General features: G+C 45.2%; 1 protein-coding gene across 1 annotated transcript in view; it reads left to right on the top strand.

Moving 5' to 3' along the window:
* The first annotated feature begins 5,786 nt into the window (after positions 1 to 5,786).
* Positions 5,787 to 24,569, top strand: part of LOC126052814 (calpain-13-like) — a 50,550-nt gene continuing 31,767 nt past the window's right edge. Inside the window, exons 1-3 of the mRNA XM_049834014.1 lie at positions 5,787 to 5,870; positions 13,012 to 13,260; positions 23,887 to 23,956. Coding sequence (XP_049689971.1) covers positions 5,787 to 5,870; positions 13,012 to 13,260; positions 23,887 to 23,956 — 403 coding nt within the window. The remainder of the gene's footprint in view (positions 5,871 to 13,011; positions 13,261 to 23,886; positions 23,957 to 24,569) is intronic.

The following is a 24,569-nucleotide window of genomic DNA, read 5'->3' on the forward strand; positions in this document are numbered from 1 at the left end:
TAGTGAGTCAGGAGAGCTGCTTTGCTGAGCTCTGCTCCATACTCACTCTCTTTCTGCATCTCCATGGCTTACCAGCATCAGAGTAGCTGAGGAAATTAGATGACTGGGAGAAGGACCTTTCTCATCGGGGGAAGGGGATGTGACAGCTTCTCATCCACCTCTTGCTCCATCTTAAACCCTCTTTTATATTAGTGCTGGTATAGTGATATTAGTGATTTGGTCTGAGAGTTTCTAATAAGCTCACCAAATTTAAAATTAACATGTTCTTTTCCAGAAAATGTGGAAACTAAAAATGCAGTAGGAATTGAGGCACTATTGTGTTGCTTTCCAGTCTATTTTCAGACTCTCCTGGGTGCTTCCCAGCATGGTATTGTACCAGTTTTACTCACCTCAATGGGGAGCAACCATTTCCAAGACTGTCTCACCCTGGGGCCAGTCTGCTGAGCCTTGTCCACTCCAGCAGTGTCCTTCTTCCCTTTAAGACACTGCTTTGCATTTTACACTTTTTTACTGGATGGAATAATTTTCACAGAAGTGATCCTCTGTAAAATACCTGAGATTCTGCCCTACTATTTACATTCTTGTTTTGTATTTTGGCCCTGTTTCTATCCTGGTTTGTGACCGTTACCCATAGCCTCCTGTGTTTGAGCACAGAAGTTTTCTAGGGTTTAGTCCTCCCCTTCCTCCTCCCCCAAGAAGCAGGTGTTTAGAAATATAGTGCAGTTTGGCTGGAAAAGTTAAATGCAATCTATGATACACTTCCTTAACACGTTGTAGAATACAGGTAACCAGGGAAGAACATTAGTTGAAATGTTAATGAAAAGTGTCAGAGTTGTTCACTAGGGACCATATGCTGTTCTCTGTACTGGTATCTTGCTCTCCCTGTGTGCACTGAGCCCTAGCTAAATGCCTTATCTATCTATTTAAGGTATTTAATTAATACCTCAGATATAGTACCAATCCTCATTGCTCTGTGTACTGATAGAGCAGAGCCAAGAGAGCAGTCCTGCGTTATCAAAGCATGTTGTGCAGCTCTGAGAGGAGACTTTCATCCTGACAAAAGAGCTCAGGGCCGGAGCTGCTCTGAAGCTGCTCATGCACGTAATGGGAGCCTGCTGCCAGCACAGCACGGGGAAAGAGGTTACAGTAAAGGGCCAGCGTGGAAAATGACGTGCCAGCCCTGATGCACCACAGGCATGTGGCAACAGTCTGGAAGATGAAAGCAAACGCATAAACTCTTTCTTTTTGAGGATGCTGCGGTGGCATGTGCCGATATATTTGTTCATGCAGGTCACAGCTGGCCCCTCACGGTTCTTGGAAAGCAGAATTTGGGGTGGACAGTTTTCTCCATCATGCATTTAGCCATTTGTATGTCTGAACCCAGGTTGAGCCCTGATGCCATGCTGCTCAGGATGACTGCCCCAGGAAAGGCACCACTGGGCTCTGTGCCTTAAATTCTCCACTTGGTCTCTAGACCTTCACCACATGGTCTTTGCTTCTTTTTCGGCTTGGATGGGCTTCAGTCTTTTCATGTGTTCTAGGCGCTAGAGCACCCACCAGAGCCATACTGCAAAAGAACAAATACTCTTTCCTCCCAAGTCTCTACTGGTATTAAAAGTTCCTCTAGGTAAATCCCTGAAGTCTTTCTATACAAAATCTTGTTGCTTTTTTCACTTCTTCCCTTGACAGTAACCTTCAGCAGCAAAACTGCCTTGGTTACTGGTGGAGTCCACTTCTGTCTGGAGCTTTTCTTCATGGCTTTGCCGCCCTTCCTATGCCTTTCAAATAAAGGGTCATATTCTCCTTTGGTTTGAGCTGAAGCAATGTTGCTGAACAGTGTTGCACAGGTATAGCCTCAAGAATAAGCTGAGCTGCTTTCCTTATGGGTGGTGTTTTGTTTTTTTACTTGCTGTCAGTCAGATGAGCAAGCTCAGAGGCATCTGGCTATAAAGTCATCAGGATCAGAAAATATGACTGTACTCAGGCTGGTAATATTTTAGTGTGTTGTGTTGTTTTGTTTTTTTTAACTACCTGGCCCTGTGATACTGGCAAGTGCTGATGCTGTTACGAAAGCTGTGAGATGACTCTTTTGGCCAAAACTGTTCTTAGAGACCAAATGGGTCTCTAGTTATCGAGAGCAATGGATGGTAACTCCTAGCTGCAGTGGGGCACATTCAGAATTTATCCAAATGCTACAAATACCTGTTTTAGGAACCCTGTGTATTCCAGGGAAACAGCATGATCCTGGGACCCTTGTGCCTTTGCTCACTGGGGCTGCAAGGAGAACTGCCTGCTGCTCTGTTCCAGAGGCAAAGACCTGTCCCTGTCTTACCTAACATGGGAACTGAGATAAACGTGCTTTTTCCAGACATTACCAGCAAGTTTCTGTGTCTTGGCTTGCTCTCCATCCTCTTTCAAGACAGTCTTGCTTTTTAAACTGCTAGGTACCTTGCAGCTATGTATTTTTGGGTATTATCTCTTTGGATGAGGTCACTTCTTTTTGGATCAAGAGAAGATGAAGCCAGAGTCCTCAAAAACATCTGCCTGCTGTTTTTTTAACTTTTAAATTTCCAGGAATTTGCTGATGGGAATGTCAGTCTGAGAAATTAATTCAGTTTCTCCTTCTCATTTGTATTTCACAGAACCAATATATTTGAACAATAACCAACACTGTCATCATACAACATGCTTACTGTGTGATGGAGAAGCTCCACAAGGGCTTCTTACAGGACATGGCTAGGTTGCTATGTCTGTGTCTTCCAGCCACCTCAGGTTTGCCATAATTAGCTTCAGATGCCTCTTCTCCCCCTGCCCTGATTTGGATAGTAACCCCATTTTCAGGTTTTGAGTATATGCTGAAGAACATGGAATACTAGAGCAGCTATCTGGCTTGTTTCAAATTGCAGCCTTTACTGTTTCTAGGTGTTGGATGTCTTGTGGGAACAAGGAGGAAAAGTGGACAGCAAATTGCCTATCTGACTGGAATACCGTCAGCGCATCCTTGTTGGCACCTTACAAATGACAGGATGTCAAGGAAGAAGAAGCTGTGCTGTGCAATATATGCCACTAGTCAGCAAAGACTGAGGCGAGAACTGTGCACTGCAAATGTTTCTAGTAAACTGTCTATGAATGATCTGCAGGCCAAGGATTCTTCATTAGAGGATGGCAGGAATGTTTCTGAAAAACAAACAAATGTGAGACTGTTGCAATCTGTTCACACCAAGACAAAAACAAAACAAAAAAGCGTGAAAAAAATTATCTCCTGCCTACCGGGCTTTAACAAGGGCTGGATGCAGAAATGCCAAACAAGGGCTAATATGCTGATGAAAACAAGAACTTCATTTTGACATGCCCGCCACAAAGGTCTGGCTCTAATGGAGTCCCTGCTGTTTCATGAAACCAAATACTCATTTATGAAGAGATAGATGAGGGACACCATGGTGAGAAGGGCAAAAGTGTTCCTTTACTTACTCAGTGCACTTACTTAACCTTACTAAGCAGTTACTAGCAAAGTTTGGTAAAGCAAAACAGCAGTGGTATGACCAGATGAAAGGGTATCCATGTCACTCGCAAGGGTAATGTCATGACAGCTCTGTTTAAAAAAAATCCTTTGATATTACTCACGATGATGGGACGGGCTCATTCTCATGGAGAGTTTCAGTGCTAGCTGCTGAGGGGCCAAACTGGGCTTTCAGTTTTGTAGAGGTTTAGGACTTTCAAAGTGGTTTCATATTCTGTTCCTTATTCAAATGAAAAAAAAAAAGTCTGAAATTTCCTGGGAAACCACGTTTGGAAAAATAATGTCAGACTGAATGTAGTGAGCTATTGCAATAACACTTGGAATCTTTTTTACATTGCAATGTTAAACCTTTTGGATTATACAGAGAGGATCCTGAAGTGATGGGTTTTTCATAAGCAAAAAATGAGACTATTCCAAAGTCAAAATGGAGCCTAGTGGCATTATTGAAATGTATTGTGTCTTTCTCATGGTGAAAATTCATTGCTAGTGGCTTTCATGTTTGACAGATTGGCATTTCTCTGAAGGAGAAATATTCCGCTGGGAAATTCTAGTGCTAATATGGGTGTCGGTAGCAGGCTGCTTGGGTTTTTTTATTCTTTTTATTTTTATTCTTGAAGAATTGCCACTGTAGTTCTGAAGCCGGTGGATATTTCTTCTGAAAATAGGGCTCCAGAGAGATATATTTTTCACACCAAATCCCCCCTCCCTCAAGTGGCAGTAGGATCTAGCTGTGCGGATTCATTATGTACTGTTAAGCAGCTGCCACATTTCACTCCAGCAGCAGTTGTACTTCATTTATGAGCAAAATGATTCATATGTGAATATGGCAAAGTGCTGCAGCTCATAGTGAATTTGCACTGAGGGGCAGCTTGTGGGTGAAGAGTGGGTAAAACCAGATGTTGAAGTAGGACTTTGCTATTTGCCTGATAGTTTATACAGTCATAAAAGTTTGTGCTTTAGAAGGGCAGGTCCTGCCAGAAATATGAGTGCATAAACACACAGCAAAGGAGATTGTCTGTGAATAATATTATTCATAGCCTCCCTGCATCTTGTCTAAGAGAAGCAAATAAATGGTAACACTTGACCTATATACAAAATTATGAATGAGGAAATGAAATGGATTGATAGCGTTCTTCCATTAGCCCTGTATTGCAAATGCAGTGGGACACCCAATCTCTGCAGCACATGTAAAGGTGACTGAAGGAAGATTCCTGCTTTGCACAAAACGTAGTTGAGTTCACCACCCTGGAAAAATTATAAGCCTGTTAATTCTACTTACCATGGTGTAAATTAGGAGTATTTCTGCTAAAAAGAGTGTGATCTTCATAGGGGTAAAAGCAGCGGAAGTAAGAAATAAAGACATATGTCTGGAATGTTGCAAAAGATAGCAGTCTTAATACTTCAGCACATAAGCTCTGTGGGTGGAGTGAGGAGTGTTGCCTTTCTTAATGCCAAAACCTCCACCAGTACTTGGGCAAAATTGTGCTGTTCCCCCCCACCCCGCTGAAAGATGATACAAAACTCTGTGCTTCAGAGAGGCTGCTGGCTATGCAGAGCAGCAGTCTGCCCTCAGGAAAGCTGGGCAACGGCAGGGAGAAGATAAATATATTTAGTTTAAAATCTCCTTTAAAAGAAGCCCTGGGTTTGTGCATTTTTTTATCCCAGGGCAGAGAGGAATAAAGATTTGTTAAATCCCCAAATACGTGAAATTCTGTGGTGCCAGCTGAGACCTCACAAGCTATGCCAACGTCACAGAAAACGTGGGTTCAACACCACTTCTGGTATTTGGTCTTTGGTGCCTGTGCCTGCTGGACCAGAGGAAGGCATGCACGGCAGCTGTTGGTCCTAAGCGTAGGGGCCTTCCTTTATTTGTGCTTTTAACAGCTCTGAGGTGGTAACTGACAGCATAGAAGCAGTTTTGAGTTTCCAGTGATCCCTCAGCATCTTTTGCTCATGAGTGGATTAAACTGCGCGGCTACCCTGAGGTGGATTAATGTCCCTGCTCTGCAAAAGCAAACCTCAAGTCAGGGCAATGTTGCATCTGTCACAATCTTACAGGGTGCCACTAGCAGAAAGCACCCCTGATCTCCCAATGGACAGCCCTGTGCTTTTCACTCAAATGTCTCACTTTTTTTTTTTTTTTGGTTTTCTTTTTCCCCCCTTGCAGGATTCCACAAACATTTAGGAGAGCAAATAATCCAAAGGCTCATTACTGCACATAAATCCCTCAGCCTTCTGGGTTTCCTTCTCTGGAGCCACTGTGAAAATGGACACATCAATAGAGCCTTCTGCAGAAAAGCTGACAATCTCAAAATGGTGTCATGCTGCAATAACTGAAATCTCCTGCCAGGTTGGTGATGGTGCTTTCTAATCAACTTTGCAATGAATATTTCTTAAATCATGTTAATCCACCATTTAAGCAGAGATATCAGTTCCAGACAATGAATCACCATACCTGGAGGGGAATATACCTGTCGTTTCCCCAGAGAGGAGGCGATTAACAGCACGTGTGCTGTCATATGAGCTAGCAGCACTGGCATTTATCACCCCAGAGCTCCTTTCCTGCAATGAGGAAATCTTTGCTCCCTGCTTCTGGTGCAATCAGCTTTTATTTATGTAGCGGTTGTGGAAAACATCTCTTAAAGGAAAACTGCACCTGTTTTGCTCTCTGGGCCAGGTTTTGCTCTAATTTACACTGATGCATTTCCTATTAGAGTTTGCTAAATGTTGAGATCTTACGAGGAAATGAAAGCCCTAAAATGTGAGCAGGCAGGATGCAGTACACAGCTTTTAGACCCACAGAACTAAACTAACTATTGATGAAGAAGCTGAACTGTCTTTTTCATGAGCACTTCGATGTTCTCATCTCTTTTAGCTCCTAGGGAGCAGCTGCTATGGGAGCTGCTAGCATCCCACTGCAGTCCAAGTAGAAAGTCTTGTTCTGAAGAAATTTCTGAGCCCAGGTGATTCTGTTACTTTAGGTAAAGAAAGAGCTATGCATTGGTAAGTTTTTCTGTTAATCCCCAAGCTAAATTTTGTGAACATTCACTGCAGAGTAACTTTTCTTTTGATGAATAAGCTGGGTAGCTTGAAAAAGAGAGGGTGATTTCTTGGGCTAAGTACCTAACCTGCTGTGTACGTGCAGCCATAACCTGAGCTTGTTTTCCTTTTGTATTGGCAGCAGTGAGGCCTTAGCACAGTGCTTGAAGTGCACTAAGCAGGCAGGTCTTCAGCTGACCTTTGCAACCACTGTGGATTTCTGTGCTGCCACTGCTGCGTCCCACCTGCACGTGGCTCAGCTGGCCTGAAACCAGCCTGGATGCTGCCCCATGAGCTGCAGCTCCAGAAACAGTGAAGCATAGAGATAGTTTTCTGAGAAGGGACCTCAGAAGGTCTTTGAGTCCTGCTCCAGCTCAAAGCACGGTTGACTTCCAAGTTAGGTGGTATTGCTTATGGCCTCGTCCAGCTGAATGTCTCCAAGGGTGGAGATGCTCCAGTCTCTTCAGGCATCTGTTCCTGGGCTGAACCATCCTAAAGAATTTTTTTTCTCTCCAACCATGTGCAATTTTCCTTGCTGCTACTTGTGCCTATTGCCTCTGCCTGTGTGCTGTGCATCTTCAAGAAGAGTCTGGCTCCAGCTTCTCTGTAACTGCCTTTTGGATAGTGGGAGACTGCAGTTAGGTCTCTTTCTCCTGGCTGAGCAGGCAAGCTCTCTCAGCCTCTTCTCTCACGCTGTGTACTCCAGCCTCCTGACCATCCTGTTGGGTTTCTGCTTGACTTGCTGCACTTTCAGTGCCCCTCTTACAGTGGGCAGCCCAAAACTGGATACAGTACTGCAGACACGGTCTCAAATGCACTGTGCAAAGGGGAAGCATCCCCTGCCTTGACCCGCTGGCTATGCTGCAGCTCATGCAGCCCAGGATGCTGTTGGTTTGCTTCATTGCAAGGGTGCCTTGTTGGCTCTTGTTCAGCTTGCTGTCTACCAGGACAACAAGGGCCTTTTCTTCAAAAACATGTTTGTAGGCTGTAGGAATACACTTAGGATTGCTGCTAGGGAATGTGTCCCTGAGAATGTGCTGCACCCATTCTCTTGAGTTTTGGGCTGCTTTAGGCTATCTCAGTTTGGCTTCCCCAGAATGAAATAACCTCCTCCTTCCCATATTTTTGCTAGACACTCTTTAATCCTTTGGCTTTGGGCTTTAGGATAACAGAGGACAGTCCCCTAGGTCTCCTAACTATATGGATAACTGTTACTTCCTTAGGCAGTCCCAGAGGAAATGAACTGCCCAAGTGATTGAACTGATGTGGAATTCTAAGTAAAAGCCCAGTGTAAATGCTAACAGGCATTGGCCTAAAAGTATCCGCTGCTTTTACTGCTGCAGAAAGAATGACAAACAGCACCGATAACTTCTCTTGTGGTGAGTCCTGCCAGGCCAGCATGATTGCTGCATTTCCTGGTGGTGTGAGGAGGAAAACAGATAATGTGAAAGTGTGGGAGGTGCAAACTAATCCTGTTTTCTTATAAGAATAATGGCGACTGAAGCCACAGTTAGCCACAGGAAACTATCAACTGACATAGGTTGATAGACAATTCATTGTTGATGGCTAATAGAAGTGTGTGTATATATATATATCTATCTCCACGGTATGGTATCTGTATGAAACTGTTACACCTGAGTCAGATTGCTTGCTTTTGGCCTTGAACTTGACTTCAACTTGGTTACGTTTACTTAAGGCGTGGCAAAAGCTGCCCTATAAAGGAGAATGGGGATAGTGCCAGCCTGTCTGTCTTTCTGTTGGTCTTGGCTGGAGAGTTACACCGGAGGCATTGCAGGTAAAACATGACTTTGCTGTTCTACTTAGTGCAAGATCAAGCAGGTGAAATACAAGTAGTAGTGCTGGAAAAGCACCACAGACACACTGAGAGGGATTTTTCTGGGAGAGACAGAATAAATTAGAGTCCCTGTCCTTAATGTTACCTGGAGGGAAAGAAAAGATGAGTTTGCCATCCTAGAAAGAGCCTCATAGTAAAACGGTAAGTTGTCAGAAGTAATTGGATCAAGTGGGAGTGGAGATTCTAAGATGAGGAGGACTCTATAGTTACTGTATGCTGCTGTTAAATGAGGTAGAAAAAAGGTATCTGGAACTGTCCTATGCTATGTATGCAAAATGATGAGAAAATTGACTTAATAAATAGCCAAAAGGGAGTACTTCACTGACTGACTGGAGCAGAAGGTCATGCAAGATGCCACTAGGAAAGTAATCTCCTAGAGGGTTGCCAGAGTGCTGGCTTTGGTTTTGATTTTCTGAGATACTCAAGGCTTTCACTCATTGTATGTACAAGGAGCTGTTGTCCATCTGGGGTTTGGGATGCCCAAGTTCAGGTCCCTCCGCTGCATCTGCAGTTTGCTGTTACTGTGGGCAAGCTGCTGAAAAGCAGTACGCTCTCATCTGTTTTTTCTCTGAATGCAAGGAGAACTAATAAACTCACTCTTTCCTTCATTATAAGACAATTCTGGAACTGACTCCCTGAAGTTTTTACAGTGCTCCAAATATGTGAATGACAGGTTCTTAGAAGGAAGGAGTGCTGTGTTACTGTAGCATATATTGAATGTTATGGGTGAGATGACATGTACCTTGATAGTTTGGAGTGTTTGAGAGGAAACAGGGGAAGAAGGGCTGCTGGCTTTTTGGCTTTTCTGGTATTCTTTGTAGTGTTTGAGAAAATTCAGCTGCTCTTCCTAAAGTACAGAAACCCAGCTGAGCCAACATGTAATGGAAATGTTTTGAGAAAATGGGTGGAGAGGAGAAGGTGGATAGTTCAGCTATGAAGTAGACAAGGTTCTAATTGCCTATTTCCACTTTCTACTCAGTGAAAAATATCAGAAGCCATTGAAAGAAATTATGTCTGTACTCTGACATAAATCTTTATGCAAAGTGTAATTAGCTGTCAGTAGCATTTGCCACCATTGAGTACCTGATTATAATAGTTGCTTGACAGCTTTCGTGAATGAGTGCTGGAGGGAGATGAGACACACCCTTTGCTGCTGACTTTTAAGCTGTTTAATGCAGGATATGGTGGGTGCTTGGGGTTCCCAGGTTTGTTTCTGCAGGGGTCACCACATTTTTGCTCTAATATCCTCAGAGACTCCCCTTTCCTTCCCATCCCTTCCAACTGTCACACCCAATCTCTTTTTCTCCTTGTCTGTGTAGCTTTTCCACTGTTCCCCTTCCCTCCCTCACACTTTGTCACTTGACCCTCCCTCTGAGACAGAGAGCAGGAAGGATCTCTCTCTGCTGAGAAGGAAGAGGGTCCAAAAAAGAGCAGTAGATGCAAAGTTGGGCGTGATTCCTTTCTCCATTTCAGATAAGTAATTGTGTTGGAGGAGATCCCAGGACTAAGTAAATGTATGTTTAACCCCTTCTGAATAATAATTTCCTTCCTTACTTGAGAGTCAGTCTCTTGTTTTTCTCCAGTGTTTCACAATATGTCTGAACCAGCTTTTGTGAGTGTTTGAAATCCCTCCTCTTTCCCCACATCACACGGCAGGGAGCAGTCCGAGGGCAATGCCTCTGAGACCCATTGCATTATAACTTTGTCCCTTTAAAATCTTTCTGCCTCAGAGTTCAGTAACGGTAAGAAGCTCCCCCAGTCAGGCAGGCAATATTCTGCTTTAAAAGCTGTTGTCGTCTTTGCTGATGCATCCGTGAGAGCCAACCTGTGGCCAGCCCTCAGGACCCTGCTCTGAAAGAGGTGGCCGGCAGAGCGTGCCGGTGTGGACAGGACGGTGCTAGCCGGGTGCGTGTCACCCCATGGGCTGCCTGCACAGTGGCGTGGATGGATGTAGAGCTCGTGTATCTGTGCGTGTGTGCCACCAGAGCCAATGCTGGTGAAGTTATTCCTGCAAGGGAAAAGTAGTTAAGTGTATTATTTTCTTCAGTCTCGTTTCTAATTTATTCCGGATATGTTAAACAACATAATTAAACACACACACACATGCTAAAAACTCTTGTTCTCTGTCAGAAGAGAGGGAACGCGTGTCAGACCCAGCCTTCAAGCTCTGTTAGTTTTAATTTGAGTTTTGGAATTAGTAATCAGTTTTGCTGGAACACTGTTGCAAGAAATAGATCTTAGCATGCATGGGGCCTGGGCACATTTTCAAATGAGTATTTGTTAAGAAGAAGCCATTCCCTTGTCCTGTTATGGTACATTACATGAGATTTATTTCCATTGTATTAAAAAATGCAAGCCCAAGGGGAATGTTCTCTCTTCTTGTTGGCTGAGGGTGATTTCTGAATTCCATCTGATTTTTTTTTTTTTTAATTTTGGCGGGGCTTTTAATTAAAACAACGAGATGTAAAACTCCTTATTTTTCCAGGCTGTTGTTACAATGCCAGAAGGCCAAGTGACTTGAAGCACTGAGAAAGGTGATGACACTAAGTAAAAAGTGTGTGTGTGTGGGGAGGGGGCTGTATCACACCCTCAGTGTGACTGGTCTGTGTTTTTTCACATGTGTGAGTGATTCACAATAAAAATCTGAGGCTTTTCTCTTACTGGAACCATCTGCTCTCTTTGTACCGAACCAGGAACGTATCAGATCTACAGATAAGTTTGGGAGGAAAAAGCACTTTCATCTACTTAAAAAAAAAAATTTTTTTTTTTAAAAAAAGCTATGGCATCCGGTGGCTTGAAAGTGAAACGAAGTGACTCCAGGCTAGAAATTAGCACAGCAAAGTTAATTAACTGTAGGAGTGGCTTGCCCAGGCTTGTGGTGGGTTTTTCTAGTGCTAATTTATGAGATGGTACATCTTAAGTGGAGGTACATCTTAAGTGGAAGACAGGAGCTAGGGGAAGGAATCGCTGGATCCAGTGCAGTGGCCTCTGTCATGCAAAAAGCCAGAGGAGGTGATCACAGTGATCCTTCTTGCCCTTAGAAGTCTGCTAATGCAGGGCCTCACCAGGGGCTTCTTGTTTCATAAGGAAAGGAACAAAAGGGGAATTATAGCTTAGGAAAGTTAAAAATTTGTTTTTGTGAAGGCAAGTGTGAACGAAGGGTGAAAACTGGCATGGACCTTGAGTTATATTTCGATCCAGCAATATGTAATTTTGCACAACAAAAGCTGCTGGAGGAGCCAGGAGGCAAGGCAGGCTCCACAAACGTCCTGCTGTCTCTGAACTCTGAAATCCACAACAGAGCTTTCAAGCTGAAGGAAGATCCCCAGGGGATGGTGCACACGTGTGTGTCTGTGTACATCCACGTGGCTCTGGGGAGCGCACCTGAAAGCCCCTACTCCGGTTAGACAGAACAAATTGCTCTTTTAAAGCTCTGGTGCCACTACCTGTCCAAACATGCAAGTTTTCCACCTTCCGGTGCCCTTCTCCCACTCATGTCCCAAAAGTCCACCCCACAATCCAGCGTCTCCATGGATGATGCACTGCCTCCCTTTGGAGAAAAAGTAGATTTTTGGTGGCAAGAGTCCTGCTGTGCACTTTGATGACTGTAAAGCAGACAGAGTCCACAATGGGAGATTTTCTCTCCTGCATCCTTCCCTAGCTGTGCTAGCAGATGTATTAGTAGGTCTGTCCATTCTACGGTTTCACTGCATGTGTGAAATGTTCATTTTTCCTAAGTGAATTACTCCTTTCCTTTAAACACATTAACAAAGATGGGTTCAAACATGCTCCAGACTGGAATAAGTACAGATGGCACACAGTGACTGCCCGGTTTAAATATGAATCTACTGTTCAGATCTGCTTAAACACTGGCCTCCAAATGAACGACTGAGTCCAAAAACCCCAGACTTTGGTGCACACTCATGTAAGCAAGTACTGCAGGTAGGATCCAGGTCTGGATGTTGCAGCTTGGTCCCATCTCAGCATTGTAGCTTTAGGGAGTCTGGTGGAGCGTCTGTGTAAGCTGGTAGGAAGCCACCCCTAATCTGTCTGGGGTCTTTGGAGCAGGTCCCAAGGAAAGGCAAGCCTCTGCCTTCTTTAGGTCTCGCAGGGAGTGACTGTCAAGCGCTCACTTGTGGAAATGAAATAACTTGAGAAATGCCCTGGGCACAGTTGCGACCCAGGACTCTTCTGGCCATGGATATCCCGAGCAGTCTCCCTGCTCACACCACCTCCCTCCTCCCCATGGTCTGCTGCTCCTCCTCCATCCCCTGCGCTCACTTATGTTGCAGATGTACCTCAATGCTAACACAGCGGCTTGCTAACAGCTTTGCTCTCTGTCCTCAGGGAAGACTCAAAATTGAATCTGTAGCAGTGACAGCACTGGTTTAAGATAAACCAGTTGGGATTTGACGACTACCCTTTCCCCAGGCATTTCCAGCTAATAAGGATTTTGTCACTGTGACTGCCCTCAGCTTTGCAAGCTGCTGCTCCACAGTCCTCTTGGGGCAGGGGAGAGGTGTTTGCTTTCCCACACGCTCCTAAGGCACCACTTCGGATTGAGAAACTAATGGCAGTCCGTGTCTCTCCTTGACAGGAAAGGGACACAATGCTCGCCCCCAGCTCTGCTCTGATGTTGGAGAAGGGCTGGCAAACAACAGGGGCAAGAGGAAGCCTCCAGAACCTGAAGAATTTTAATAACCAGGACTTCAACCAGCTGCGAGCCTTGTGCCTGAGCCAAGGACTGCTTTTTGAGGATGCCACCTTCCCCGCTCACGTCAGTTCCATTGGTCCCAACCTGCTCCCAGCGGATAAACTGTGGCAAATACAATGGAAGAGGCCAACTGTGAGTTACTCCAGCCGGGGTGTTTTGTAGTCCTGCTGCTGAATGGGAGTGCGGATGGCCAGGGGCTAAAGGCCTTCACCTTGGGGAAGGCAATCTGTGCTAAGCAGGGAAGTAGACCCCAAGGGGAACACTGGGAGCGCAACACTGTAAGGAGGGATCCTTGCTGTGGGATGTGTGGAGGGGAGATAACCTCTATAACATCAATGATTTCACTGGGTACATTTTTGTAGGAAGTTTGTTTCCACCTGTGAACCTGACTAGAACTAGTGTTCCCACTTTGATCTGCTTCTAGAGGTCTTTGTGCAAACCTGAAAAGCTGCCAAATTCTATTAAAGATCTCCGATTTCTGTAATCTAAGCTACTGACTCAGCAATACCTATTTTAAAGTAATTGGGACAAGGCATTACATGAAATACGTTTGTCTGCTGATTCCCAGTTGCAGTTTAATAGGCAGTTGTCATCATCTGGTATATGGATGTTTAAATTGGGAGGTGGAATCACATACTCAGCTCTTTTATCCTAGGACCTAATTTAGGTAATCTTTCCATGGTCCGACTGTGCTGAATAGCACTGTGTACCATTTGCTGCTGGTGCAGCTACTGGATTAGCCACGTGCTGCCCTTTTGCTGGGTTTTGCTGAGGGTACCACTAAGTGCCTGGGGCCTTTGGCTTCCCTGGGCTGGAGCAAACCAGTTCATCTCCCTGCAGGCAACACCGCGGAGTGTAGAGACAGTAACTGTGACACTGTACAAACAGGACAAGACAACTAGAAAAGATTTATTTGGACAGCAGATGCAAGCAGGGCAGTGAGGGTATGCTGGAGCTTGGCAGTGTGGTGGCCTTGGCATAGCAACGGCAGCGGCTGCTGCCAGCATGGACGTTGAAAGCCATGGGTCCCAGAAGGGAAGCAGGCTAGCCCAGGGAGCCTGCATAGCTGCTGAATAGGGATGCCCAAATGGAAAGGTGGGAAGCCCCAGCCCTGGTGTAAAAGGACTGTGATGTGGTGAGGTATCACATGGAGCAGAGAAGCTGCAGCCTGGACACCAACAGGGCGGTGGGTGCAGTGTTGTGGTGATAGGGATAGAGCCTGAGGCTTCAACTTTTCACTACCCACTGCTGCAGCAGGGCCTGAAAGCATCCAAATAATTGTGTATGCAGAGGTACAGGCACTTCCAATCTGGGTCGATGCTTTATCACATGATTTGGTAGGTGGGCTGGGTGCAGATGTCTGGGTGTCCTCTGTGGAGCTGCTACGAAGGGATCATTCTCTGCAGAAGCAGCTCGTACTGCTGGCTGAACATCTGGGCTTCTCAGGCAGCCTTTCTTCAAATCCGGGTCCAGTGAGAATGCAGCTGGTGCTGTGTTTTTTACACCAGCACTCTGCTTACAGGTTTGTAGCAGGTGGGGATAATCTCTCTTGAAACAGGGGTTATAGTAGAATAGCAACTAAAAAATGCAAAGGAGATGAGTTAGTTGCCACCATTTCCAGACTGAGAAAGACAAATATATGATAACTAAGCATTAGACTTACAAAAGACAAACATGGATATTAGAAAGGACTCTCAGGGGCATTTTAAAGATTAATAAACTGGAATAAAATGTTATGATACAGTTCTGTTAAGTACTAACCACCCTGGTGTTTTTGCCATTTGGGAGCAGCAGAGAAGCGTAGGATTTCAAAAGTATACAAACAGACTTAGAAACCCAAATGCCACCAATTTTGAGGCACCACAGTGTGGGAAGAACATCTATCCTACTCTAATATCCTGAGAGTTATTTCATGTGCAAAGGGACTGACGTACCTTGCCAAAAGCAGAACCTGCTGCTAGTGCTTGAAGTTTGCCAGGTGAGGCAGGTGTTGGAGAATCCCCTTCCATTTTGCTGAATCCATGAAAGTTCTTGCAGAATCAGTTTCAAAAATTTGCAGAATCAGTTTCAAAAATTTGCAGAAGTCCTCTCCTTCCCAGCGCTTCCATTTTGTCAGCAATCACTACACAGTTTCCAGCATCACCCCATCAAATTGACTGAAACTAATTGCTTCAAAAAAATTTCAGTTTTTTTCAGGAAAGAGCGGGATGAAAAGTCATTGGCTTTGCCAGACCTTTCCTCTGAAAAATTAAACCATATGCTTATGGTCCAGGGTTCACGACGCAAACATTGAAAAGCCATTTCTTCTATTGTAGAGGTTAAGGCAGCATCACTAGCTGATCTTCTACGTTGTACTCAAGCGACAGAAGTTGAGACTGCTGACTCAACTGGCTCATCAGGAACAGAAACCTAGGATGCCAGTGCTGAAGAAGGCTCCATTCTAAATTTTTTTTTTCTCTCAGTTTGACCAAAATTTCCACCTGTAGCCATTTCCCTACTAGCCAGGCTTCATCCTGCTAAAGAAGATGCTAGATAAAGGGAAATGGCATCAACTGCCTGGGGACCCCAACCAGAAGTTCTCAAACGTCACCATAACACCCATGCTGTGTCACGGTGACATCAAAGTGTGGCCTCTGTCTCCTGGCAGAGCAAAGCAGGGGCAGAAGAAGTTGCTAAAGCAGTCATTGCTTTTCATTTATAGAGCTGCAGATGTTTTGAGCCAAGGGTCAGGAAGTAAATAAAATAGTATTTGCATTTCAAATGTCCTGAAAGTCCAGTGCTGCGTCCAGTTGCCTCTGTGAGTTGGTCCCCAGGGAGAAGAGGGAAGGCTGCAGTTTTAGGAGTCAAAGTGCCCCATTCCTGAAGTTTTTCAGTTGGGCACCTTTCACTCATGCAGAAATGTTCATTCTTTGTTCTTAGGTCATTGCAATGCTAACTTAAGGATACATGATCCCAGGTGTTTAAGCTACCTAAACTACTTGGCAGAGATACCTATAATTTCCCCAAGGGAGACTTTTTCCTACCTGAATACATCTCCCAGAGAGTGTAGTTGCATCCTGCCGACAGACCATAGCCAATTTAACCTATATCTATATTTTTCTTAGCCTCCACTGTTAGCTCCCTCTGACATTAAAAAAAATTTGGCTGGAAATGTACCTATGACAAGATTTGGCATCTTGGTCCTAATAATCTCTTAGCCTCCATTTTCTGAGTCATATAGTATCTGGTTATTTAAGTGGTAGATAGCAATTATAACTGCTGTCATTGTTCCAGATCCAAGCAGTTGAGCAACGTGCTGCTTCTATTTTACCTTGTACATTGTCAACAGAATTGCCAATTGTGTTCAGAGTTTGGGGTCTTCATATCTGAGGGTGATGTATAAAGTAGAGAGAAAACAGCCTGATTTTCAGACAGCAATAGTCAGTGGTGACAGTCAGAAACAACTTATTTAGACTTAAGTGAGCTGATTTAATATGGGAATCCCTCAGGGAGCAGCTGGATCAGGAGCACCAAGACAACATTTGAAATGTCACTTTCCCTAACTCTGCAGTAGTTGCAGTTTCCCATCAGATGGGGACTGCTCCAGGCTGTGTTTTCATCCCCAGGCCCTTAGTCTATGTCCGTTGAAATGGGTGCAATTTGTAACAGAGATTTTGCACGTGGAACTTCAAGCATTACTAGAGGTGGGGCTTGGAGGTACCAGACACAACAGGAGCTCTTCAATGAAATGGTCTTTTGCTTCACCCACACTTTGGAGAAATGGAAGAGAAGTTCTGTTTTGGACTGAACAAGGTATTTTCTGTAGCTGGGCTTTTTTAAAGAACAGTCAAAGGGAAATTCTCCTTGAAGAGTTATTGCAGATTTTAAAAACTGAGATGCTCCTTTAAAAAAATGTTCAGAACAAATTCTTTCCTTGTTTAGTGCTTTTCCTTCACACAAGCAATTGAGTGGAACAGAGGAAGTCACGAAATGAATTGCTGTTGTTGAATACGTGTTTTTCATCAATTAGTGTTCAGGCTAAAGATTTTACTCTGTTCTGATCATAATGCATGATACTATACAGATGCAAAAAGAAACTTCACTGTTGCTAACATTGGTTATATTTGCAACATGGTATATGTGAGGGGAGAGAGATTACCACGTGTGCAGCAGTGCCTTGGCCCTGCACCAGGGTTAGCCCACCATTGTGCTTCATATGGTCCCCGTTATAAATGTTAAGGATAGCCCCTGATCTTCAGTGCTTATGCTTTAAAAAAAGGCTAAAATGGGCAGAGGGTGAAGTTACTGAAAATTTTTCTGAATGTCTTCAGTGTCACAGACTGCTGTTCCTGTAGCTGCTCACCCTTCATCTCTTGGGGACCCTGGGGCTACCTTACGGAGTGAGGGATTGCTGCGCAAGAGCCTGTCCTAGGAGGGTCCATCCCCTGTTTAACATGGGCTATGACGTGCATGTGAGGCAACCAGAAGAGAGGGAAAAGCTGCAAGGTGGCCAGTGGACCTCAGAGTGTCATCATGAGAGAAATCCCTGAGCGCCTCTAATGCGACTAGTAGGAGGGTGCGTGGTGAAAGGACTGTCTGAAATAGCCGACATGGGTTTCCTCTGCATATTCACAGTCTGTCCATAGCATCAGGGCATGGACTCCTGGGTATTTGCCTCGTGTCCGGTGTCAGGGGAAGGGAAGAGTAGGGTCTAAAAGAAGTCCTTGCATAGAAGCCACAGAAAGCGGCTGCTTTAATGTAAACTTGAGCGAGAGAAATGCCTTGTTCCCTTAGCAGAGACTCAGGGAACCGTGCTATTGCACTTAGTATCTAAAAAGCATTGGCGAAAATGATAGAGTTTAAGTCAAGGCTTGTTTGCTGGGAAAAGTGATTCATCATTTGATTCAGTAATTTTGCAAAGGGGCTTGCTTGCATTTTTTCCTCTCTTCCTCTGTCCCTTCCCAAAGCAAATGTCACCTTCTTTCAGCAACAGAGTGCCTGTCATGATTCTGCACTGGTTTTGGTGATTATTTGTTTATTGGCGGTTTTTTTGATTTCCAGGAATTAAATCAATGTTAAGGAATTTTGGACCCAAGAACTGACTAAAACAAAATGAATCCTTTAAAAAAAAAGATTTTGAAATTAGGATCTTTCCAGACAAATAACCTGAGCTGGAGTTCCTGCTGCATCAGCCTTGCCCTGTCTGTAGCTTGAGGGGTGAAAAAGACAGATTTTATTCAGGCAAGAAATCAGACAACAGTTTGAAGTTAACCTAAAAACTTAGCTCTAACAGCACAGGGGAAAAATGAAGACAAACCTAAAAACCCCCAAAAACCAACACCACCCCCCAAAAAAAAAACCCAGGAAAAAGAAATGTGGATTGTCACATGAGCTGTTTTAATAAAGTAAGTTATGGGAAATGTGTGGCGATGAGGGATAGTGCTGTCCTGCACTACCTGCAGGTCTGTCGCCGTGGGGCTGTTCTCTGGCACGAGCCAAAGCTGCTCGCCAGCTGTTCGTGGCGAAGTTCACAGCTTCAGTATTTCCCAGGGGCCACAAGGCCCTTGGATCCTGTTCAGTATTTCTCCTTGATGAAAATCAAAATCAATTCACCTTATTTTCGAGTGTGCGCATGCAATCAGTGTAATTGAACGGGAGCAGCATTTCCAGGCTGCCATTGTCTCAGCCCTTGCCTACTCAGCTGATTGCATCTGACCTCAACTTCAGAGTTCATCTCTCCGGGCCGAGGAAGCTGCAGTGCGTCACCATTTATTACATCTGTCTTTCTGCACAGGCTGTAGATGAGGAGGGTTTATTTGCATACTATCTCTGGCCTCTGTTGCTTTTGGAAAGGGCTGATTGTTGTGGGGGTATGCCCACATCCCGGGTTAAGGGGAAAGCACTGCTCCTATGATGGTTTGCTGACTCACCTGCTTCCCTGTTTCTTAGCCTGGGGAGTCAGCTAGCAGGATTATATGGCTGTGGTGGTCACGGGGAAATAGTGGGTAATAGCGTGGCACTTTGAAAACTTCAGCTTGTGTTGTATGGTCCAAGCGGGAGGTTGCAAGACCTCCAAGGAAACTGCCTCTCAAAGGCTTGGGGTAGACAGGGCTACCGCCCTTGTTTACCTCCTTTGTATTTACCTCATTTGTTTGTAATTGTCACTGGTTTTTAGCACTGAGCCACACAAAGCAAGTAGGTTGCAGGTAAAATCTGAGCTGTTTTCTGTTCCTGCTGGTTGTTGGAGTCCATCCTCCAACAGGACTTTGCTCTCACGTTTATGGGCTCCCCACCCTGTGTGGAGTCTGAGGACCTCACTCCTTTGTGAGAACGCTGGAGCAGAACAGGGTTTTTTAAGCAACTAAGGCATTTATATTGAAAACAGGCAATTAGGAATTGAGCTATTCTGCTGTAAAGCAGGGAACTGAGTTCTGGTGGTGCAAGCAAACCCCTTGAGATTAGCCTGGTTTTTCCCATCCAAGAGAATGTCAAAGAAAAGCAGAATGAGAGTTTTTTAAAAAAAGTAAAAATTAGGCAGGTTGAAGGAAACAGATTCCCAGTTCCCTTGAGGTCTAATAAGCAGAAAACTGGATAGAGCCTCCAGCCTGGGAAATCCTTTAGCCCCCAAGTGATGGAGATTGGGACGATGTATGCGGAGGAGTGTTAGTTTCGGCTTGCTGGGTTATCCTCTCCCTCTCCAAGCTGTCGGAGACAAGTCGTTGCAACAGACAGACCTTTGGTGTGACCCAGCACAGCTTACTCTTTGTCCTGCCCTCCCTTGTTACTCCAACTGCCTTATTTCTGTGTTAGCTATTCTGTGGAGGCTTTCTGTGAGTTTGGGATGTATGACGGTGGCGTGCCTGACCCGTCCTCAGCGCACGGCTAGGCAGTGCCCAGGGAACTGCAATACCATGTTTGCTTCTTAATTCGGAAGGCACAGCAGTGATGCTGAATTAAGATTTGTCCAGCTGAGAACAGAGTTTGGTTTTCAATCAATAGCAGCCTTTTTATTTTTCTTAACTGGTGTCTGTTAAACAGGGAACACTGTGGCTCACGATGGCAGGACGTGTCAGGAAGGTGGAGCTGGAGCAGGGGAGAGCAACGCAAGTGCAGCCAAAGGGAAAGATGTGGTGCTGTGGCAGGAACAGGAGTGAGGCTGGGATTTTACTCTAGGGTTAAGGTGAACTGACTGGGAGCCAGCATTGCAAAGAGTCATCTCCTGCCTCTTAGCCCTCAGTGGCCTTGTACCTGCACTCAGGATCATGCTGGGCCAGTGGGGAAATCTGTGGGAAAGTGGCCACGGCCAGACCACTGTACTGAGAAGCAGCCTGCAATCAGACTGGCTTATGCTGCCTATGAAATCCCACCTCAGGCTTCCAATTTTCCACAGAAATGTCTGACTGTGTCCTTTGCATATGCCTGCACATGGCCTGCATCTACACTACTCACCTCCAGCTTCTTCTGGGGACTTGTTCTTCCTTAAAAATTTTGAGCAATTATAAAAAGAAACAGAGTCAGATGCGTGTACAGGGTGCTTTCCTTCCACCTCTCAAATTAATTCTCCATCTTGCCCTTTGGATAAGCAGTACTTCAGTGGTAAGACCATTCTCTAGAGGATTAACTGGTTTGACCTTGAACTTCTCTTTTATTTTGAATACATAATGAAGTCTTCAGCAGGCCAGGGAGAGCAAGTGATGATAGCTTTGTCCTGGGGGGATGAGTTCAGCCAGAGCGGTTGACTTGCAGCCCATATGCTTGCCTTCACTGCTGGACTCGTAGATACTCTGAGAAGAGACCATGTGCCTCCATATGCTCCCTCTTCTTTCCCCCTCCAGCTAAAGCTGAAAAGTCTCAGGGAAAATGCCACAAAGCCTCATCATAATTTCTCAGTGAAACAGGCTGGACAGACTTACAGTTAAATCTGTGGTTTCTCTATTTGTCATGCAATTTGAGCACTAGCGTATAGTGAGACTTGCACATTTTGTGTAGCGGTAACTGTGCATAGCTGTGTTTTGCAATAATAGATGATAGTTTCTGGTGTTTTATGACTGCTGTATTCTTGCCTTTGAAGGAATAGGAGCTAATTGGAGACTTCTTTTCCTTCCAGTTGAGATGGCCCAGATTTCCAAAGCACTGCACCCATCACAATTATGTCCTCTCTAAGCTCTGTGCTTAGTTCAGGCTGCACACAGCATCCTTCAAGGGAACAGCCATTCCACCACTGACTTCAGGGGTCACACTCTTCCAGAGCTCTTCAGAGTATCTGGTCTTGCAATTCCTTGCCACTGCCCCCTCCCACCTTTGCTTCAGCTTCTGCTTGTCCCCTGACTTTCCTTGGCTCACACCCAAGGCTCTGAAAAGCCTTGTGCTCTGTGCAGTGCATCCCTTTGAAGTGTGCCTATGCTGCCTCTTCTTCTCAAGTCTACAGAGAGGTGGCTACACTCAAAAGCACAAACCTGACATTAAAACCTGCCCCGCTATTTCTGACCGCAGTGCACACAGCAAGGAGGACTGCTGCCATTTCAGGCAGCGGCACTGGTGTCAGCTCAATCGGAATTCACCTTCTATTTGTTGTGTGGTTTCTGCAGAGGGACAGCTGCTGAGCAGCCCCTTTTCCATGGCTAGTCACATGCTCTGTGTTGCTTTCCAGTTATTGCCCCCTAAGTCTGTGGCGAGTATACCCCACTGGAAGCAGAGCTTAGTGTGTTGTGGGTGGGAATTATAGTGAGAGTGTTTGACTTCAGCTTTTGTTCTCTCTGATAGCCACAAAATTGTCTGTATGCACAATCAAGGCATGTTGGCTGGGGCTGACTTCAGATCATGTCTTTTCTGTTAGTTTAGTTTAGTTTCTGTTAATTTAGACAAAATTACTGGTTTCTCTTAGCAAGAAACCTGCTTAATGACTCAGCTCATCCCCGTTTGCTTACTGAGGAGTTGAACATGTTGGTGGGCAATAGGGTATCTGCTGAGGCATCTAATGGGCTGGTCTCTGTAACAGGCTAGCGGGATCCACAGTGCACTTAAGAGCTTTATCATCCCAGCACAGAGCAGAGCATCAGCCCCTTCCTCAGAAATCCCATAAGAGACACAGCCGCCTTCCCATTAGTTTCAGACTCTTGTTTCTGTATGGTGGTTACTCCCATGGCAGTTTGGCACTGTGGCACGTCCATCAGAGCCCAGACAACCTGCCTGGGGCAACTAAGATTTCAACAGTCTCAGAAATAATGGGGAGCGGGGGGTGGGGGGTGGGGGGAATAAAATAGGCATTCCTTTATGCTGTTAGTTTTCTGGGATGACTATTGGCAAGTCAGACACACACAAAGGCATAAGCCAAGGTCAAAGCCTTGTCATGCAAATTTTTCTTTCCTGCTTGTGGGAGGTTTTGAATTCACCCAGGTGAGGGGAGGCAAACTGCTGTCAGGGAAATAGAGGCAGGGAGAAGATAAAGCTGGGACACATGTAGAGGAGAAGGGAGAAGGGCTGATCGCTGCTGCTTCCCTGTACGATGACCAACTGCTGCTGGTGGTGGTGACCACCACTTCTTAGGCCTCCTCCCATACTATGAGTAAATCTCTTATCACAAATCCCTGAAGTCCTGCGATAGGTGTGGATGGCTGCGCGAAAGCATCTGTCAAGGAAGATACCTGCCCAGGCTGCTTTCCCCAGTGTCAGCAGTGCTGTGGGAGCACGATCTGTCTGCCAGCCTGGAGCAGTAACGTTGTGTTGCGTCTTCTACTGACAGGGAAACTTCTTAGAGGGGTTTGATCACCGTGAAGCCATTTCAGAGAACTGACAGCATTTGCTAATGCTGAGCTCACACAACTGTGTGAGTCACGAGTCGCATTGTGCACTGGTCTCATTTTTGTGCAGCATGTCAAATCAATTGGGGAGAAGAAATGCCAGGGCCTGCTTAAGGAAGAGCTGCTGTATTATTTTTCTTACTCAGATGTTTTTTCTCCCTTTTATCTCTTCATTTTCTTAGGTGCATGGTGACTTTCCTATTTAAGGCTGATTGCTCTTTCAAAACAGAGCCTTATCCAGTTGGGGTGTGCCAAGGGTTACTCGCAGGGATTCCTCAGGCCATTCCTACCTGAGCACTCAGATATCCCAGACCAATAGCTGATGAAGGTGGGAGAATGGTTCACATTTCTGTGTGCAAATCCAAGCTCTGAAGTGTTTCCCTCTTCACTGCCCAAGCAAGACTCCCAAGGAATGCAAGAAAAATTCTTCCTGAATTAAAAATAAGTCAGCCAGGCATATGGGATTTTGCAGTGAGAGATTAAGCTCTCTTTCTATAGCTTCCTCACTAGAGTGATGAAAAGCAGCCCAGGCTGATCTGTATTAGTCCTGCATGGAAACACAAAAGGCTCAGAGAGTAAAACATACCCAGACCCAGTGGTGAGCTGAAGTACAGACCCTGATCCTCTTTGCTTGGAAACCTCTGTGTCTCTGCCCTACTGTCCCCCGGGAAACTCCATGATTTTGCAGCCAGGCTCAGAGGCCTTTCTGAAAGGTGTTCGTAGCATTAGAGAAACCCAAATGAAAACTCAGTGAGCGCCCAGCCACAAGTCCCCATCCCTAGGAATAGAGCAGACTAAAGAAGAGATGCCTGAGTAGCTCCCAATGTTTTGTTGCCTGCCACCAACAAAACCAGAGAGCTCAGGAGAAACACTTTTCAACTGTGGAAAAGGTAGGGAAGCAAGGGTCTTCAAGGGGCAGGAGCACACTGCTGGCAAAGGCTGGGTACTCACAATGATCTTTGCATTTTCTTTCCTCCAGGAATTTCAGAGAAATCCTTATTTGATCACAGATGGAGTTAGCAGATTTGATATCAAGCAAGGAGAAATAGGTAAGGTCATATTCCTGTTTTGGAAAAGATTGGCACAAAGCAATAACCTGTGATTGCTTTGCTATGTTCTGGGTGCTTGGTGGGAAGACATGGACTACGGCAGCTGCCGTGAATAATCAGTGCAAGTTAATCCAGACTCACACAAGTCACACACAATTCATTGCAGTTATTTAACAGGATTCCCAAATGCAGCAGCTCTAATCCCTGTTACTTATGTATGGCACCTGCCCTCTACATATATAAGGATAAGCATAGAAAGGGAGGTCCAACTGAGATCAGGCAGATGCTTCAAGTACAATGATCACAGTTCAGGGGTAAGTAGGCACAGCTCCAACATGTGTAGGACTGAATTTTCTTTTCATCCTAATGTCTTCCTCTGACTCTCAGTGTTTTCTTCCCTGTGGATATTTCTTTCCATCTTCTCTCATCCTTACCCAGACACATGTCTGCACCCTGTATAGGTTCCATCTTTTTCTCCTGGCCCGTAACCATGTTTGTCTTTGGGAGCAGCTCTGCTCCGATATAGAAAGAACTATCTTCATATTTCTCACCCCACTGAGAGGTCTGAAGATTTTCTAAAGAATGTTCTAGACTGCAAGTCTCAACATGACCA

This window comes from Accipiter gentilis, chromosome 30 (assembly GCF_929443795.1).
Source record: "Accipiter gentilis chromosome 30, bAccGen1.1, whole genome shotgun sequence".
In the NCBI taxonomy this organism is placed as follows: domain Eukaryota; kingdom Metazoa; phylum Chordata; class Aves; order Accipitriformes; family Accipitridae; genus Astur; species Astur gentilis.